General features: G+C 43.8%; 1 protein-coding gene across 6 annotated transcripts in view; it reads left to right on the top strand.

Moving 5' to 3' along the window:
• The window catches only part of LOC147449634 (uncharacterized), a 90907-nt gene extending 72765 nt beyond the window's left edge, over positions 1 to 18142 (top strand). For all 6 annotated transcript variants that reach the window (XM_086522663.1, XM_086522660.1, XM_086522662.1 and 3 more), the window contains 2 exons: positions 16648 to 17167; positions 17261 to 18142. In XM_086522663.1, coding sequence (XP_086378789.1) covers positions 16648 to 17167; positions 17261 to 17297 — 557 coding nt within the window. In that variant the 3' untranslated portion in view covers positions 17298 to 18142. The remainder of the gene's footprint in view (positions 1 to 16647; positions 17168 to 17260) is intronic.
• Positions 18143 to 19377: the final 1235 nt, after the last annotated feature.

Raw genomic sequence — 19377 nt, 5'->3', positions numbered from 1 at the left:
CCCTTCTTACGAAGTTCATCGTCAGAGGACTTCTTCCAGGTGAGGAGCCCTGGAAGGAGTTCTTGCTACAACGGCTTCGTGCTAGGGTGCCTCAGGCAGGAGTCCCTTGGCAACCTTCGACCAGATGGATCTTTACAGAGATGCGCAGAGTTGGTTTGAGCAGGTGCTTCGCTGTGAGTTTTCTTTGATCTTGGGAGCTCTTGCGGTGAGGCTTGGAGCAGAGACAGCCTACTTGCACGGAGGAGCGCCTACGGCAGCCCCTTGTCTGGAACCCCATGGTTAGCACTCAGAGAGGCCACTTGGTTGGTAGTCAGTCTCATGTTTCCTGGGGTTCCATGGCAGGGGGTCCAGCACGCTCTTTAGGTGACTGGTTAGAGTTCACAGGTTTGTCAGAGGAGGTGCAGGGTTTCCAGCTACAGGGCATGAGAGGGGTGGATAGCATGTGCCAGGACATCTCAGAGTCAGTTCCAGCTGAGTGGCTCACACCTCTCGAGCCAGTAGCACCCAGGTGGATGGGAGCCTTCACACGACTGGAGGTTCTCATCTCTGTCAGGGCTTGCTCAGAGACTGTTCCATCCCTTTTCTTCGAGCTGCAGGGTGGGGGACGCCTTCAGCGAGTTGCAGTAGAGGCCCCGCAGGTGGTAGAGTGCTGTTTTCAGAGGATCCGAGTAGTGGGCATCTGTGGGAGGACTTGTGTCATAGATCCGGACCCAGCAGCTCTTGAGACTGGACACTGGAGGCTGTGGGCTTGGGAGTGTTGTCCACTGGCATGAGTACAGTGGGATCCTGGTGAGTGGCTATGGAGGGACCCCTTCTCTTCTGTAGACCACCCAAGAGTCCCGTTCTTTCAGTACACTGTTCGACTGGGACGTCATATACTAGTAGCACAGAGAGAGGCCCGCCCCGCTGTAGCACCTCATTGGCAGGAGGGTCTCACAGCTGAGTTCTTGGCAGCATTTTGGGAGAGGTTGTGGGACTCCAGACAGCCGAGGCGAGTTACCTTGTTTCAGTGGCTGGTCGCACACAGAGCTACAGCAGTTGGTAGCTGGCTAGTGCATAGTGGTCTCTCGGCCTCATGTGCAGCTTGTGACCATCTTGTGGAGAGTCAACGTCACTGTCTTTGGGATTGTCCCTCGGCCCAGTAGGTGTGGCTACGAGTTCTTCGGCTGATGCCCGTTCTCTCCACGACTCGACAGTACACTTGGGGAGCAGCGGCTTGGTCCACCCTCACGGGCCCGGCACTTCAGTTTGAGCTATCTTCCACCAGCAGGATGATAGTGATGCAGGAGGGGTGACCTATACTCCAGCCTGCTACAGAGCTTACTCCACAGGAGTGGTGCAGTGAGAGAGAGGAGTGTTGGGAGCTCATCAGTGGCCTGACACTCTGGTTCATCTGGCGGACCCGTTGCTTCCGCATCTTTGAGGCTCACCCTGTGCCACCAGCAGAGACTGTTCGCGATTTTTGGCTAGAGTTGATTCACACTCTCAGAGGACAGCTCGAGGGACTACATGGCAGCTCCGACCGCATGCGGGAGCGCAGAGAGGCTTTCCTTCGACTCTGGCATCCTGGGCCTTTCTACACCATGGTCCAGGGTGTACTCCGATGGCACTACCGACCACCTGTGTGGCTTTTCCCTCCCCCCATTTCTTGATTTAGCCCCATTGTACATATGCTGGTTTTTTCATTGGGAGAGTCTCCCACCATGGTTGTTGTAGCCCTCTCTTGAAGAGGTGGTCGTAGCCCTATGGGCAGTTTCAGTAACTAATAGAAGGATCGTTTTCTTGGAAAAAAAAAAGAGTACACTTGTAAGTTGTAATCTGCCTATCCTCTTTGGATTCTGGCACTATTGAGATGTGTTTTTCTCCACGGTTTACAGACAGTCATTCCACAGGACTGGTAAATGGGGATCACAATATCGTACAACATTGTTGAGGAATCAACAATGTCCTAAATAACCATCGTGGTTAATTGGAAAAATCAACAAACACCCAAATCGAGCCATGACCTCTATTTGTGATTGATAGACCCCAAAGTAAGCTCATAGAGATACTGCACATAGAGTACAAAATGCTTCATAAGCAACATCTTGATGAATATGCATGCCGTTCCAAATCAGCCTTTGCTAAACACTAGGGCCGAACAGATCCGAACGTGTATATTCATAATCGTCCTTGCCAATACTGATGGCAAATATGGTGTTCCTCGCACACATTGAAGAGGAGTGTAAATAGCTACGAAAAGAAACTAAATACTTGCTATTGCAATCATTTGCAAGTCTTGCTGAAACGTTTGAACCATCAAAGAAGGTGAAACAGTGAGCACTTCTAGGTACAAACAATGAAACCTTTTCATTAACAACTCATAGCCTTGCTATATGCATAAACAACCGTTCTGTAATGTTGTTTAGCTGTACTTGTACCGATAATTTTTGGCCACCAAAATTGCTCATGATACGTCGTGCTAAAAATGGTCTAGACAACAGATTTGACTAGCACCTAGGGACTTTGTCGTGACACAAAATTTAAAATAGTGGGGGCGAGTGTCAGTCAGAGAGACTCATATTCTCCACATGTGGGATATGTCGTATGTAGGGTGTCTGAAAAAAGAACACCCTTCAAGTACAAGATGTACTTGTGCGTGGAGGTAACTGCAAACACTCTACGACAGGAGTGAGAGGGACCCTCATTAGCCTTGCTCCACACTGGCTAAACCGAACTCCTTTACTTCCTAGACCATGTTGTATCCCATGCGACCACATGTGCCGAACAAAACCATACCATGTAGGTCTGTAATTGTTTCAACAAGAGTTAAATCTATCACATTATCTTGATGAACAGGAAAGAGAGAAAATATCATTATTTTCTCAAAATGCTATGCTCTTACATGACCTTGTCACTTGGCTAAAGAGAAAGCTGGATGAAAGCCTTCTAGCTCAAACATCCCATTTGCAGAACTTAAGCAAACCTAATTGAAAAGGAAAATAGATCCAAAAAACATGTACTTACCATGAGGTGGAAATTACTTGATACTTAGCTGGAAGTCAAGTAGATCCCGCAACCTGTAAAATTACCATATCAAAATTTCTTTGATCTGCTAATCACTAAAATTAGAGATTAGTGGAGATAAAGAAATTGAACTCGTAACCCTTGGTGTTGCCTTGGCAATCCAACCCTTGGGTATATCTTGCCAAACCAACCCCCTTGGTGAAAGTTTGGAAAGCTCTTTTGACTACCCTTGGCAGATAGTTTTCTTGAAAAATGAAGTGTGAAGGCGTCCAAAAAAAATGACCATCAACACATACTGAGTGATTGCGTAATCACATGTGTGGTCGTACCACCAAAAATGTTCTCCGTTATGTATACCTAGTGCTATAGAGAAAATAGGAGATCCACGCAAGTGGAACCCCTAGCTCTTATGAACAGCCATGCTGTTTGAAATGATAGCTGCATCTATACGTCGTGTTATAGATCAACCTATGTGAGTGTAAGTTCATCAAAACTCAACTCAATCTTCGCACCAAAACATGTAGTGCTTACAAAATATCCAAAAACATATGTAATGGCAAGACTCTTTCTTGGCCATTAACATCGATGGAGAGTCTACTAGGTAGGTCTGTTCAAGCTGGAGAACAATCACCCAAGAAATGCCAACAGTTCGGGTCTTACCCTAGATCTGGCAATGGCTCTTAGCCAATCTGTGTGGCTCATAGTCCGTATGTCAATTAGTGTTCAATCGACGAACCGATGAAGACTAATTTGGATGGCGTCTTGGCCAATTTCTAGTTGAGAGTTAGAGCAGCTTGGCTCAAGCTGACTCTCAAGCAAAACATGTATCAAAATCTTTTTAGAAAGTTTTTATTATTCTTCGGGAGAAGTAAGAGAGCATGCGGGGCTGAGGAACTTTCCTTAAACGACTATGACGTGTATAGTTGATTGCCATGCTCGTGTAGCTTATCCTATAAGTATGCAATAGTTTTTTGCTATGACGCTCTCATCGAGGAAGGTAACAGAAAAACACAAACAAGTCACAGACTGACCCACCTATCGTGTATGTGGTTGCGACGACACCCATGTGACTTAATGATAGCACTTTGCCTTTGAATTAAGTCCGAGTTTTAGGGTCTTTTTAGTTTTGTTGTGTTTGGACAACAACCCAAAAATCATGTTAAACAATCCAGAACTTATCTTGTCCTTGACAAAGTGTCTGGTGTTATAGTGGAAGCATAAACCAAAAAGTGGTGGAGGTCATTCCACCTGGCTAGCATGCCTTGCATGCAGAGTGGTAAGCCCTTGGCAAGAATAACGGCCTCAAACATGAGAGCCAAAACCAGAATTGCCTTGCACAGTCTATACTGGTAGGGATTTTGTGAGGTGATAATCCCTATGTTACCAGTTTCTCCAAACTTGTGTGCAAATGCCCCTTGATTCCAAGTCAATGGACAGTATCTTGGCACAAGTGAGAAGCCTTGCTTCGTATTAAATTGTCAAAGCACTTTGGTTTGCACAAAAACAGTAATTTCCAAGCAAAGGTGTAAACATGGAAAAATAAAAAGAACTTAAAATTGGCTAACCTGGTCATTGGGGTAACCAATGGTCCTCAGATGTGGGAAGGAAAAAGCTCATTCCGAACCAGCTCATAGCCATATCTGATTTGCAAGAGATTGTTGCAAGAGAGTTATTGTGTATGCACATACACCCTCTTGTATCATAGAGACAACTTGCAAGCATATTGCTAAATCCTTCCCAAGTGTCTATGCTCATAGCATATGCCAAAAGTGGAAAGGCTCAATGCAAAATGAAAAAATGGAAGCCTTGCTTCACATAAGGACGGATTTATTAGCCAATAGATGCTGCTGCCGACGTACAGATATCATGGTAAACAAAAATTGACCTTGTCAACGGAAATTGGCTAGTGCTGTGTGGTTAGCATCTTTGCTGGCTTCTAGAAGCAGTGACAAGAAGTTGGCCATGCCGAGCCTTATGTACCCTTCATCAAGTCGAGCCACATGGTGTGCCGATCTCCTTGAGAGTCCATTGGCACAAAAATTGAACTGCTGATGAGCCGTGCGGCAGATCAGTGCGGCAGGTACTCAAGCCATGCTTGAGTCGATTTTGCAAGTTAAGCATTGAGGTAATGCCAACAATGAATGCCAAGAGCACCATACTAGGCGCATACCTTACTGGGTGTTGAGATACCTCAACTATCACTTATCACTTGAGGAGTCAATACAAGCCGTGCTTGTAAAAGACAATCATGCCGTGCTTGTTACATGTCAACAAACCATAATAAAAAAAACGAGTACCTGAAATCTTGTCGGTAACTCCATGAAGACAGCCAAGTCGACAGTACCTGCAGGTGGAAACAATATCATCTGATAAAGTCTTACCGATAATGACAATGTCGCCATTCTTGCCGTATTGGTTGGCGCTCTTTGAGCACTCCAAAATCACTTATAGGCGATGACCACGGATGTTTTCCAATAACCACCTCGCTTATGATCAATCATGTTGTCCAATAACCACTTTGAATATTGTTCGAAGACACCAAATTCAAACAATTGTCGAAATCCTCAAGCCGACGATAAAGACTTTGAAGCATTTTACCCGAAAAATGTTTCAGCAATCTCAAAAATACTGAGATTTTGGCTGCAGAAGGTATTTCCATCTTGCTCGGGGCCGCAACAACAATACCAAGAATTTGATGCACTTTGCGAAGGTGCTTGAGACTGTGCATCGTTCCCGCATGCATTGTGGGTCCGGAACCGGAAAAGTCTGTGGGTACCTTCCCTAGCTGTAAAAAGGCCTTGAGGCCAAATGTCTTGGGCGCCTGTTGTATGAAATAGAAGAGGGCGATGGCGAAAATTTGCAGCGCAGTTAGCAAGGTTTCAACCTCTCTCAGCCTAGGAGAAGCAAAGGCGACGCATTCATGACTTATGTATGTATTGTGGAGAGCAGGGGCACATAGTTCAACAGTGTCCAAGGAAGAGAAGGATGAAGAAGGTTCATGGTGCAATGGCCTCAACGTGTTTGGAAAACATGGACGTCCAACCCCAATAGAGACCGACCGGTTGGACAAAAGCCAAGCAAAAAAAAGTCTCTTTGTTCTCGCTGAATCCACTTCAAGTTTTATGCTACCAGTCAAGATCCATATGCCGGGTAGGCACATGGATTGTGAAGCATTACTAGATTCAGGCGCAACGGCGTGCTTCATGGACAAAGAATTTGCAAAAGAACAAGGCATACCACTTGTGGAGAAGTCTAATCCAGCAACTGTAGAAGTCATTGATGGTCGTCCCCTCGCTTCAGGGGATGTCAGGTATGAAACTCCCCCCATAGAAGTAACATTGCAGGAGCATGTTTCAAGAATAGCGTTGAATATTATACAAAGCCCAAGCAGTCCAATTGTTATTGGGCTACCGTGGCTTGAATTACATAATCCTGACATCGATTGGAGGGCTCGGAGAATTGAACCAGGAAAAGTCCAAAAGAAGAAGGGAAGGCATAATAGGCCTATATATCTTGGAGCCAAGGTCTTCATGCATGCAACCAAAAAGTATCCAACTTTCCTGATATTTGCAACACCAACCGACATGCGACAACAAAAATCATGGAGGCATTGCCACGTCAATATCAAGATTACAATGACGTTTTTGAGAAGAAGAATGCAGACCTCTTACCGGAGCATCGACCCTATGATTGTGCTATAGAGCTTCAGGAGGGAACCCAACCCCCTTTTGGCCCAATATACAAGCTATCACAAGATGAATTGGTAGAATTACGGAAAAATATTGATGAGAATCTTGCTAAGGGGTTCATATGACATTCAAAGTCCCCAGCAGGAGCTCCAATACTCTTTGTAAAAAAGGACGGAACTCACCGGATGTGCATGGATTATAGGGGCCTAAACAAGATAACCGTCAAGAATAGCTATCCCCTTCCCTTGATCCGAGACCTTCTTGAGCGCCTTGGCAAAGCAACAATGTTTACAAAAATAGATCTTCGTGGTGCTTACAACCTAGTCAGAATGAAAGAAGGTGATGAATGGAAGACAGCCTTTCGGACAAGGTATGGCCACTTTGAATATACCGTCATGCCATTTGGTCTCACAAATGCCCCAGTTGTTTTTCAACATTTAATGAACGATATCTTTCGAGAGGATTTGGATTATTTTGTGGTAATATATTTGAATGATATCTTGATATTTTCCAAGGGTCAAGAAGAGCGTGAGCACCATGTACGATTAGTGCTTGAAAAGCTTCGTGCATCAGGGTTATATGCATGGTTGGAGAAGTGCTCTTTTCATCAATCTAAGGTGGAATTTCTTGGTTATGTAATTTCTGAAAAGGGAATCTCCATGGATCCAAAGAAGGTTCAAAACATCCTTGATTGGGAGACACCCACCTCGGTAAGGGATGTTCAATGTTTCCTCGGATTTGCAAATTTTTATCGTATCTTTATACAGGGATACTCCAAGGTGGTTATAGCACTCACAAGGTGGACATGCCATAATATGTTTTTCTGGGACTCAGAGGCCGCGAAAGCCTTTCAGACTCTCAAGCAAGCTTTCACGACGGCACCCATTCTAATTCACGCAGATCCTACAAGGCCTTTCATCCTAGAAACAGACGCTTCAGATTTTGCTCTTGGTGCTATTCTATCCCAAGTAGGAGAGGATGGTCGAGTACATCCAGTGGCTTTTCATTCCCGCAAGTTCTCAGCTGCAGAAATCAATTATGAAATCCACGACAAAGAGCTCTTAGCAAACATCGACTTCTTCGACACTTAGCGTCACCTACTTGAAGGAGCTCCTCATAAGATCACTGCCTATACAGATCACAAGAATTTGGAATACTTCATGACATCCCCCGTCTTGAATCGCCGCCAAGCCAGGTGGAGTGGTATCCTATCAAGGTTTGATTTTCTTATCTCTTATAGACCTGGCCGTCAACAAGCTAAGCCAGATGCCTTATCAAGAAGATCCTACCTTGCACCTAGAGAAGGCGAAGCAGCATCTGATCAACAAGAGTCAGTGATTTTGAAACCTGAGCAGCTTAAGCTAAACACCACCATGAGCCAAGCTCCTGAAGATTCTACTTTTCTTTCTAAGGTGAAGACGCAAATTGCCAAAGACCCACTTGCTCAGAATATTAGACAACAATTACATGGACAAGAGGTTAATAAGGACTTTCAAGAAATTGATAGACTAATTTACTATAAGGGTCTTCTCTATATTCCGCCAGGACCAACACGCTTGGAGGTACTTCAGTATCGGCATGATCTTCCATCAGCAGGGCATTTTGGGGTTAATAAGACAATTGAGCTTCTCTCCCGTGACTTTTGGTGGCCTCAAATGTGGAAGCTTGTCAAGGAGTATGTAGGCACTTGCGACACTTGCAATAGATCAAATGCCACTCGTCATCGTCCTCATGGGTTACTCCATCCCTTGCCCATTCCAACCAAACCATGGTCATCCATCTCCATGGATTTCATTGTAGAGCTACCCTTGTCACAAGGATTGGACTCCATTTTAGTAGTCGAGGATCGGTTTACAAAAATGGCAAACTTCATTCCAACCACCACTAAAACAATCACCAGCAAAGGTACGGCCAAACTCTTTCTACAACATATCTATCGTTATCACGGATTACCGGATGACATGATCGAGGCCCACAATTCATCTCTAGCTTTTGGAAAAGCTTATTCAAACTACTTGGAGTACAAATCAACCTCTCCTCAGCCAATCACCCACAAAGTGATGGACAAACAGAGAGTAAATCAAGTTTTGGGACAGTATCTCCGCTGTACTATCAATTATTACCAGGATAATTGGGTCGAGCTCCTACCGCTAGCAGAATTCTCCTATAATAACTGTTTTCATGCCTACACCCGTCACACTCCATTCTTTGCTAATTATGGTCAACATCCCAAAGAGGATATCCACAAACACTATCAAGTCAAGAATCCAGCTGCTATTCATCTTACACAACAATTATCTGCAATTCACAAAGAACTTACAATTCATATAAAAGAAGCTCAATCCAAGTATAAGGAAAGTGCAGATCTCCATCGCATGTAGCATCCAAAATACAAAGAATGTGGCTCCTCCGACGTGATCTGCGTTCATCTCGTCTCTGTCAAAAGCTTGATTATCGAAGGCTTGGCCCGTTTAATATTATCCGTCAAGTCAATCCAGTCACCTATCGACTCCGATTGCCCTCATCCATGAAAATCTATCCAGTCTTTCATGTCTCAGTCCTAGAACCTTGTCACACATCTAAGATCCCAGGAAGAGCCCTACAACTACCTCCTCCGGTTGAGATTCAAGGACATGACGAATATGAGGTCGAGAAAGTCTGAGATTCTCGAGTTTCGCGTGGCAGGTTACAGTACTTGATGCATTGGAAAGGCTATGATGTTAGTGAACGAACCTGGGAACCAGTACACAATCTACAGCATGCATCTCTCAAAGTCAAGGAGTTCCATCAACAACATCCATGGAAGCCCAACTCAAGGAACACCACTGCTCCTCGTGGAACTCGTCGCTAGAGGAGGGGGTAATGTCATGGATGCTTGAGAGTCAGTCGTTGCCTGCATCATCGCCTATGTCATCGCCTACATCATCGCTAGAAGGCTCTAGAAGATTCTAGAAGTTCTAAAAGTATCAAGGAGATTCTAGAAGTTTCTAGAAGCATGGAGGAGATTCCGAAAGAATCTAGAAGTTTTTGAAAAGCTATAGAAAGTTGTAGAAGGTTCTAGAAGTATTAGAAGGATCAAGAAGTTTCTAGAAGGATGGAGAAGATTCCGGAAGAATCTAGAAGTTTCTGGAAAGCTCTAGAAAGTTGAAGAAAGATCCAGAAGGTTCTAGAAGAACTAGAAGGATCAAGAAGGTTCTAGAAGATTCTAACCTTCTCAAGAAGAACCTAGAAATTCCTAACCTCCTCAAGTAACCTCCTGAAGTACTAGTATAAATAGGGGTCGTGGGCCACAAGGCCCTCAGTCTTGCCAACACTAGTTGTGAGGCTTTGTCTTGTACTCAAGTCATGTATTCCAAGTTTTATATCTAGCTCTCTTAATAAAGTATTAAGTCTTGTAATCAATATTAAGCTTATCATCAAGTCCAAGTTCTTGTCCATTGTGAGCGCCTCAACAGATGAGCGCGTAAAGAGCTAGAAGAGAACAAGAGGAGGCGCTCACAATGGACAAGAACTTGGACTTGATGATAAGCTTAATATTGATTACAAGACTTAATACTTTATTAAGAGAGCTAGATATAAGACTTGGAATACATGACTTGAGTACAAGACAAAGCTTGATTGTAAGGACAGGACTTGAACATAAGAACTAGAAGAGGGATTTCCTCATAGGAGCCTCACAAATGGTGTTGGCAAGACTGAGGGGCTTGTGCCTATTTATACTAGTGCTTGAGGAGATTAGGACTTTCTAGGTTCTTCTTGAGGAGGTTAGAACCTTCTTGATCCTTCTAGTTCTTCTAGAACCTTCTGGATCCTTCTTCAACTTTCTACAGCTTCTAGATTCTTTCGGAATCTTCTCCAAGCTTCTAGAAACTTCTTGATCCTTCTAGTTCTTCTGGAAACTTGTAGATCCTTCTCAACTTTCTAGAGCTTTCGAGAAACTTCTAGAACTTCTAGAATCTTCTAGATCCCTCTAGATTCTTCTAGAGCCTTGTAGCGATGATGTAGGCGATGACATAGGCGATGATGCAGGCAGCGACTGACTCTCAAGTATCCATGACATAATGTCATGGATGCTTGAGAGTCAGTCACTGCCTGCATCATCGCCTACATCATCGCTAGAAGGCTCTAGAAGAATCTAGAAGGATCTAGAAGATTCTAGAAGTTCTAAAAGTATCAAGGAGATTCTAGAAGCATGGAGAAGATTCCGGAAGAATCTAGAAGTTTCTGGAAAGCTCTAAAAAGTTGAAGAAGGATCTAGAAGGTTCTAGAAGAACTAGAAGGATCAAGAAGTTTCTAGAAGCTTGGAGAAGATTCCGAAAGAATCTAAAAGTTTCTGGAAAGCTCTAGAGTTGAAGAAGGATCCAGAAGGTGCTAGAAGAACTAAAAGGATCAAGAAAGTTCTAACCTCCTCAAGAAGAACCTAGAAAGTCCTAACCTCCTCAAGCACTAGTATAAATAGGGGTCTTGGGCCACAAGCCTCTCAGTCTTGCCAACACCAGTTGTGAGGCTCCTAAGAGGAAATCCCTCTTCTAGTTCTTATGTTCAAGTCTCGTCCTTGCAATCAAGCCTTGTCTTGTACTTAAGTCATGTAATCCAAGCCTTGTATCTAGCTCTCTTAATAAAGTATTAAGTCTTGTAATCAATATTAAGCTTATCATCAAGTCCAAGTTCCTATACATTATGAGCGCCTCCTCTTGCTCTCTTCTAGCTCTATACGCGCTCATAACAGTTTGGCAAGACTACCATCTCTTAATCTTCTCAAACCATCATGGAGCTGACGATGGAAGGTGTCATCAACGCATTGCAAAGCATCCAAGCTCAGTTACAAGAACTTCGCAAGAGTAACACTCAACTTGAAGGAGGGCAATCCCTAATCTTGGGACCGTCGTTGCAAAATCTTCAACGTCAAATTCAAGAGATTCAAGAGACAAGCTGCAAGATCTAGCTATTCTCAACAACATGAGAAGGAGCCGAAGGTCAGCATGCCTGAAAAATTTGATCGGACTAGATCAAAGTTTAGAGGTTTTCTCCAACAAGTGTGTCTCTTCATTCGAATGCAACGAGAGCGTTATCCAGATGATGCCTCTCAAGTAAGCCTTATTGGGACCCTCCTCTCGGGTACGGCTCTCTCTTGGTTTGCTCCCTTACTTGAAAAAGAATCTCCTCTTCTTCATGACTTTGAAGCTTTTGTGCGGGAGTTCTCTGCAACCTTTGGGGATATTGATAGAGCAAGGGTTGCCGAAACCAAACTTAGAAATCTCCACCAAGGATCAAGACTTGCATCTGTCTATGCATCCGAATTTCAATAGCTCACTTGTAATCTGACTTGGCATGAGGAATATTTCATTAGCCAATTTCGGTGGGGATTAAAGGATGACGTAAAAGATCTTTTATTGACTATGCCAAAGGTTCACACACTAAGCGAGTTCATCTCTCAAGCAATAGAATGTGATAATCGACTATTTGAGAGGAGACAAGAGAGGCATCTTGGGGCGCCATTGCGACCCCAAACAGAAGTAACACATAATGGCTACACACCTTAACAGGGCCATGAATCAAGCATTGAGCCTATGCAAATTGATTCAGCACGGTTTCAACCTCTCTCAGCCCAGGAGAAGCAAAGGCGACGCATTAATGGCTTATGTATGTATTGTGGAGAGCAAGGGCACATAGTTCAAAAGTGTCCAAGGAAGAGAAGGATGAAGGTTCATGGTGTAATGGCCTCAACGTGTTCGGAAAACATGGACGTCCAACCCCAATAGAGACCGATCGGTTGGACAAAAGATAAGCAAAAATAGGTCTCTTTCTTCCCGCTGGTTCCACTTCAAGTTTTATGCTACTAGTCAAGATCCATATGCCGGGTAGACACATGGATTGTGAAGCATTACTAGATTCAGGCGCAACGGCGTGCTTCATGGACGAAGAATTTGCAAAAGAACAAGGCATACCACTTGTGGAGAAGTCTAATCCAGCAACTGTAGAAGTCATTGATGGTGGTCCCCTCGCTTCAGGGGATGTCAGGTATGAAACTCCCCCCATAGAAGTAACATTGCAAGAGCATGTTTCAAGAATAGCGTTCAATATTATACAAAGTCCAAGTAGTCCAATTGTTGTTGGGCTACCGTGGCTTGAATTACATAATCCTGACATCGATTGGAGGGCTACGAGAATTGAACCACGAAAAGTCCAAAAGAAGAAGGGAAGGCATAATAGGCCTATATATCTTGGAGCCAAGGTCTTCATGCATGCAACCAAAAAGTATCCAACTTTCCTGATATTTGCAACACCAACCGACACGTCGACAACAAAAATCATGGAGGCATTGCCACGTCAATATCAAGATTACAATGATGTTTTTGAGAAGAAGAATGCAGACCTCTTACCGGAGCATCGACCCTATGATTGTGCTATAGAGCTTCAGGAGGGAACCCAACCCCCTTTTGGCCCAATATACAAGCTATCTCAAGATGAATTGGTAGAATTACAGAAAAATATTGATGAGAATCTTGCTAAGGGGTTCATACGACATTCAAGGTCCCCAGCAGGAGCTCCAATACTCTTTGTAAAAAAGAAGGACGGAACTCACCGGATGTGCGTGGATTATAGGGGCCGAAACAAGATAACCGTCAAGAATCACTATCCCCTTCCCTTGATCCCAGAGCTTCTTGAGCGCCTTGGCAAGGCAAGAATATTTACAAAAATAGATCTTCGTGGTGCTTACAACCTAATCAGAATCAAAGAAGGTGATGAATGGAAGACAACCTTTCAGACAAGGTATGGCCACTTTGAATATACCGTCATGCCATTTGGTCTCACAAATGCCCCAATTGTTTTTCAACATTTAATGAACGATATCTTTCGGGAGTATTTGGATTATTTTGTGGTAATATATTTGGATGATATCTTGATATTTTCCAAGGATCAAGAAGAGCATGAGCACCATGTACGATTAGTGCTTGAAAAGCTTCATGCATCAGGGTTATATGCATGGTTGGAGAAGTGCTCTTTTCATCAATCTAAGGTGGAATTTCTTGGTTATGTAATTTCTGAAAAGGGAATCTCCATGGATCTAAAGAAGGTTCAAACCATCCTTGATTGGGAGACACCCACCTCGTTAAGAGATGTTCAATGTTTCCTTGGATTTGCTAATTTTTATCGTGTCTTTATACAGGGATAGTCCAAGGTGGTTACAACACTCACAAGGTTGATAGGCCATAATAAGTTTGTCTGGGACTCAGAGGCCGCGAAAGCATTTTAGACTCTCAAGCAAGATTTCACGACCGCACCCATTCTAATTCACGCAGATCCTACAAAGCCTTTCACCCTAGAAACATACGCTTCAGATTTTGCCCTTGGCGCTATTCTATCCCAAGTAGGAGAGGATGGTCGCGTACATCATGTGGCTTTTCATTCCCGCAAGTTCTCAGCTGCAGAAATCAATTATGAAATCCATGACAAAGAGCTCTTAGCAATCATCGACTTCTTCGACACTTGGCGTTACCTACTTGAAGGAGCTCCTCATAAGATCACTGTCTATACAGATCACAAGAATTTGGAATAATTCATGACATCCTGCGTCTTGAATCGTCGCCAAGCCAGGTGGAGTGGTATCCTATCAAGGTTTGATTTTCTTATCTCTTATAGACCTGGCCGTCAACAAGCTAAGCTAGATGTCTTATCAAGAAGATCTTACCTTGCACCTAGAGAAGGTGACGCAGCATTTGATCAACAAGAGTCAGTGATTTTGAAACCTGAGCAGCTTAAGCTAAACGCCACCATGAGCCAAACTCCTGAAGATTCTACTTTTCTTTCCAAGGTGAAGACGCAAATTACCAAAGACCCGCTTGCTCAGAATATTAGACAACAACTACAAGGACAAGAGGTTAATTAGGACTTTCAAGAAATTGATAGACTAATTTACTATAAGGGTCCTTTCTATATTCCGTCAGGACCAACACGCTTGGAGGTACTTCAGCAACGGCATGATCTTCCATCAGCAAGGCATTTTGGGGTTATTAAGACAATTGAGCTTCTCTCCCGTGACTTTTGGTGGCCTCAAATGTGGAAGCTTGTCAAGGAGTATGTAGGCACTTGTGACACTTGCAATAGATCAAAGGCCCCTCGTCATCGTCCTCATGGGTTACTCCATCCCTTATCCATTCCAACCAAACCATGGTCATCCATCTCCATGGATTTCATTGTAGAGCTACCCTTGTCACAAGGATTTAACTCCATTTTAGTAGTCGTGGATCAGTTTACAAAAATGACACACTTCATTCCAACCACTAAAACCATCACCAGCGAAGGTACAGCCAAACTCTTTCTACAACATATGTATCGTTATCACGGATTACCGGATGACATAGTTTCTGATCGAGGCCCACAATCCATCTTTAGCTTTTGGAAAAGCTTATTCAAGCTACTCGGAGTACAAATCAACCTCTCCTCAGCCAATCACCCACAAAGTGATGGACAAACAGAGAGAGTAAATCAAGTTTTAGAACAATATCTTCGTTGTACTATCAATTATCACCAGGATAATTAGATCGAGCACCTACCGCTAGCAGAATTCTCCTTTAATAACTGTTTTTATGCCTCCACCCGTCACACTCCATTCTTTGCTAATTATGGTCAACATCCCAAACAGGATATCCACAGACACTATCAAGTCAAGAATCCAACTGCTATTCATCTTACACAACAATTATCTGCAATTCACAAAGAACTTACAATTTATATCAAAGAAGCTCAATCCAAGTATAAGGAAAGTGCAGATCTCCATCGCATGCAGCATTCAAAATACAAAGAAGGTAATAAAGTGTGGCTCCTCCAACGTGATCTGCGTTCTTCTCGTCCCTGTCAAAAGCTTGATTATCGAAGGCTTCCTCCGTTTAAAATTATCCGTCAAGTCAATCCAGTCACCTATCAACTCCCATTGCCATATGATTAGTGGGATGAAGAAACTCTCTAAATAAAGTAACGTGACAAGTTTCCCTTGCTTTTAGGCATAAGTCCAGTAGTGCTTCTAATTCAAAAGAATGGTGTGTATTAAGCAAATACGTTTAAATTCAATGGCTGGCCCTCTATGTAGGAAAATGTTCTTTACAAGTTTAGAACTTTCAAGTCAAAAAGTCTTCCTTATTTTGAGGAGAAGGCAACTTAAATACTCCTAATATCTGCCTTCAAATCTGTGGGACTTTGCATTAGTTTAAACACCACTAATATTCTTAACCATAGCGAGTCCACGCTCTAAGAGACTAGAGTATGCTTTGATCATATATACCACAGTTCCGCTGAGGCTCATCTTGCTTTGGATCATTCTCCCTATTCTCGACATATATCCATATAGGGTAACTGTAGTAGTCAGTGCACCTAACAAAAAGAAAACGGTAATTTATTTATTTTTTGGTTTGGGGGGGGGGGGGGGGGGTGTCCCTATCCAATGCAAATCTGGCATTTGAAGATATGCTTAGCTTTGTCTTTGCAAGGGGTTTTTCTCAAGACCAATATTGATCTTTTTAACAACTTTGTACAAGTTCGTTGTTGAAGACTCACACTAAAGAGGCATTTTTGTTCCAAAAGATGGTAGAAAAGTTTGACCTCTCAATCCATAGCTTTTTGTTTTAGGAGTCGGGGATGGGTACTCTTGGCCGTTTCCCCCCCGCACTATAAATGCACAAGAAAAACGACCGAGACTTCCTCAATCCATAGCCTTTCAAGATTTTACACTTTTATTGGGACAACAGTGCATAATGATAGGCCGCAGACACTTGGTCATGGATGCACGCCTTCTTATTGGCTCATCTACCCTAAACCCTTATGCTAAAAATTAGGTCATGTTCGATTCGATCCAAGGGTCCACCTTTCACATGTTGCTACTCGCTATCTGCGTTTGATGTTTAATTATATGTCAGCCATGCTCCGTGTCCTAAATTTGAGAATGTATGCACAGCTCCAACTCCGAGTGAGGCTTCTTCCGCACCGACCGCTGAACGCAAGGGGAAGCCTTGCAATGCCAAGCAACAAAGACTCTGCAATGTACCTATGCCCAATCTAGTGTCCTCTGTCAGAGAGGAGGCTAGGCTATCAGCAGCTCATCGTCGTGCTTTCACTCCCCCAAATCCAAGAGTGCCCGAACTACCAACAGAATGTGGAGGGCTAAAAGCCAACCTCCCTCAACACCATGCAGGAGAGTCTGTTACAGACGAGGCCAGTGAGCGATGTCTAATATCTACCACGCCTTCGGAGGATCAAACTCAGTTGCAGCCTCCGGCCAAGAAGACACAAAACAAGGAAAATGCAATGCACGATTGTCAGGTTGCATCAAAGCCATCTGCATTTTCCGCCTTCCCACATCAAAAGAAACAGGTGCCACCTTTGCGTCCAGAGCAGCAGGTCACCCATGAAGGCGGCCGGCCAGCGCTGAGAATCTTGAAACCCAAGAATTTCAAGATGTCAGACTTGCTTGTCAGGTATGGTTTGCTTGTAAAACATGTGTGTGTGTGTGAGAGAGAGAGAGAGAGAGAGAGAGAGAGAGAGAGAGAGAAAACACTTTGGTGATGCAGTGATTCCGAGGAGGAGCTGAGCTCAAGTAGACGCTAAGTCGCTGAGCAGACATCTACAAAGCTCAATTATACATCACCATAAAAACGTTTCACCCATATGTATTTACGCATTTGTAGAAAATCCAGAAATTAAGCTCTCTCTCTCTCTCTCTCTCACTCACACACACACACACACACACAGCCACACCCTCAGGAACTAAGTAACACCATGCATTTAATGAGGCATGGTGAAAAGATCGACGGTCGGGGTTCACTGGCACATCTCAAGGCACTAAGTAACATCATGCATTTAATGAGGGGTGGTGAGGAGATCAACGGTCGGGGTTCATTGGCACATCTCGAGGCACTAAGTAACACCATGCATATAATGAGGAGTGGTGAGGAGATCAATGGTCGGGGTTCATTGGCTCATCTCGAGGCGACCTAAGCCTGAAGAGTGTAAAAATTAAGGCAATATCAGAACCGAATTTGAACCCACAACCTCGTATCCCAAGTATGGGCCGAACACCTCACCCGCGCGCACATCATGTACCCTCTCTCGTTTTTATGATGTTATATTGTGAGCCAACATGCATTGTCTGGTTTTTGGGGTTTAATTCATGTTCGGGTTTAGTTTTAATATGGCAAGTGCGATTGTGATTGCCCAAGTTTTTGTCTGTGGACTCCCGGACCGTCGATCCCTTCACTCCCTTCAATAAATGCTCTGTGTTACTTAGTCTTGAGCCACACACACACACACACACACACACACACACACACACACACACACACACACACGTGTTGTAGACTAGTTATCCCATTTTCGAAACACGTCTTGAGTTCAAGATTCGTCAAGTAGGTGCTACAATTTTTGTAAAAGAAATGAAGAGGAGAATAAAATGAGATGCGAGGCGTCTAAATTAGGAGAAGGCGAACTTGACTCTGTGTGTGTGTGTGTGCATTTGACATCTAGAGTCTCTCTCCCTTCTTTCGCATGATAATCAATCTCTCTCTCTCTCTCTCTCTCTCTCTCTCTCTCTCTCTCTCTGGCAACCCCTTCCCGTAGGAATCAGGCAAATGCCATCTTTGTGCAAAGACGTAGAAGGTGGGAGAGGTGCAGGTGCAGGGGAGTAGGCCGCTCAGTCAAAGGAGAGGGGGGGGGGGGGGGGATGGGGAAGGTGGGTGGTGCTGCAGGCGAGGGATGGCGAAGGTAGGCTAAGGCACAAATGACGAAGGGCGAGGGCATAGATGGCGAACGTGTGCTGAGGCGCAGAGATGACGAATGGTTTTAGGGGGAATCTTCTTAGTAATACTTTTTTTAAAGAGAGAGTTAGTAGAGCTTGTAGTACTTTTTAAGATTCGTCGAATAGATCTTCAAGGTGTCATGTGCTTGTCCTCTCTCTCTCTCTCTCTCTCTCTCTCTCTCTCTCTAGTTTCCTACGGCGTTAAAATGCTCTTCTTCTTCTTCCTCTCTCTCTCTCTCTCTCTCTCTCTCTCTCTCTCTCTCTCTCTCTCACACACACACACACACACACACACACACACACACGTAAGATTCAATTAGAGATTGCTATAATCCTATTGCAACAAAGCATCAAGCAAAACTCTCTCTCTCTCTCTCTCTCTCTCTCTCTCTCTCTCATATGTTACACATGCATGAGAGGGGATGAGATCTATTGTGGGATGATTGAGACCCGTAGATCTCAGGTGAAGTGAAGAATATGTATAGACAAGCTTGCATTCACAAGATGAATAACATCACAATGTGGGATATAGGAAGTGACTTTAAGATGAGGAATTGTGTCTCCTTGGTTTGCCAATAATGAGTCTACAAACTATTGTTCTTGCCTAAGACAAAAATTATGACAAAATTCACACCTTGTACTAAAGACTCAAATGAGCTTGCTAAAAAGTAGGCCTTAGAGGAGGAGGAGGAGAATAGGCCTACTTTGTATGTGAAAACTTGCCCTATTTGCCTATGCAAACAGGTTGCAAAGGAGCTTTGACTATGACAAGCTACACCTAATGTCTTCTTACTTTATCCCCCATGTGTGGAAGTCTATGGACCACTAATTGACGTGTCTCACTTCTTGTACCCACTCGAAAACAGACCTATCTCTTGCAAACATTGTAGCATG

The sequence above is a fragment of the Adiantum capillus-veneris genome, chromosome 10 (genome assembly GCF_014529385.1).
Source record: "Adiantum capillus-veneris isolate H3 chromosome 10, ASM1452938v2, whole genome shotgun sequence".
Lineage (NCBI taxonomy): Eukaryota > Viridiplantae > Streptophyta > Polypodiopsida > Polypodiales > Pteridaceae > Adiantum > Adiantum capillus-veneris.
The sequence above is the reverse complement of the archived record's forward strand: the minus strand, read 5'-3'. Positions and strand labels throughout refer to the sequence as shown.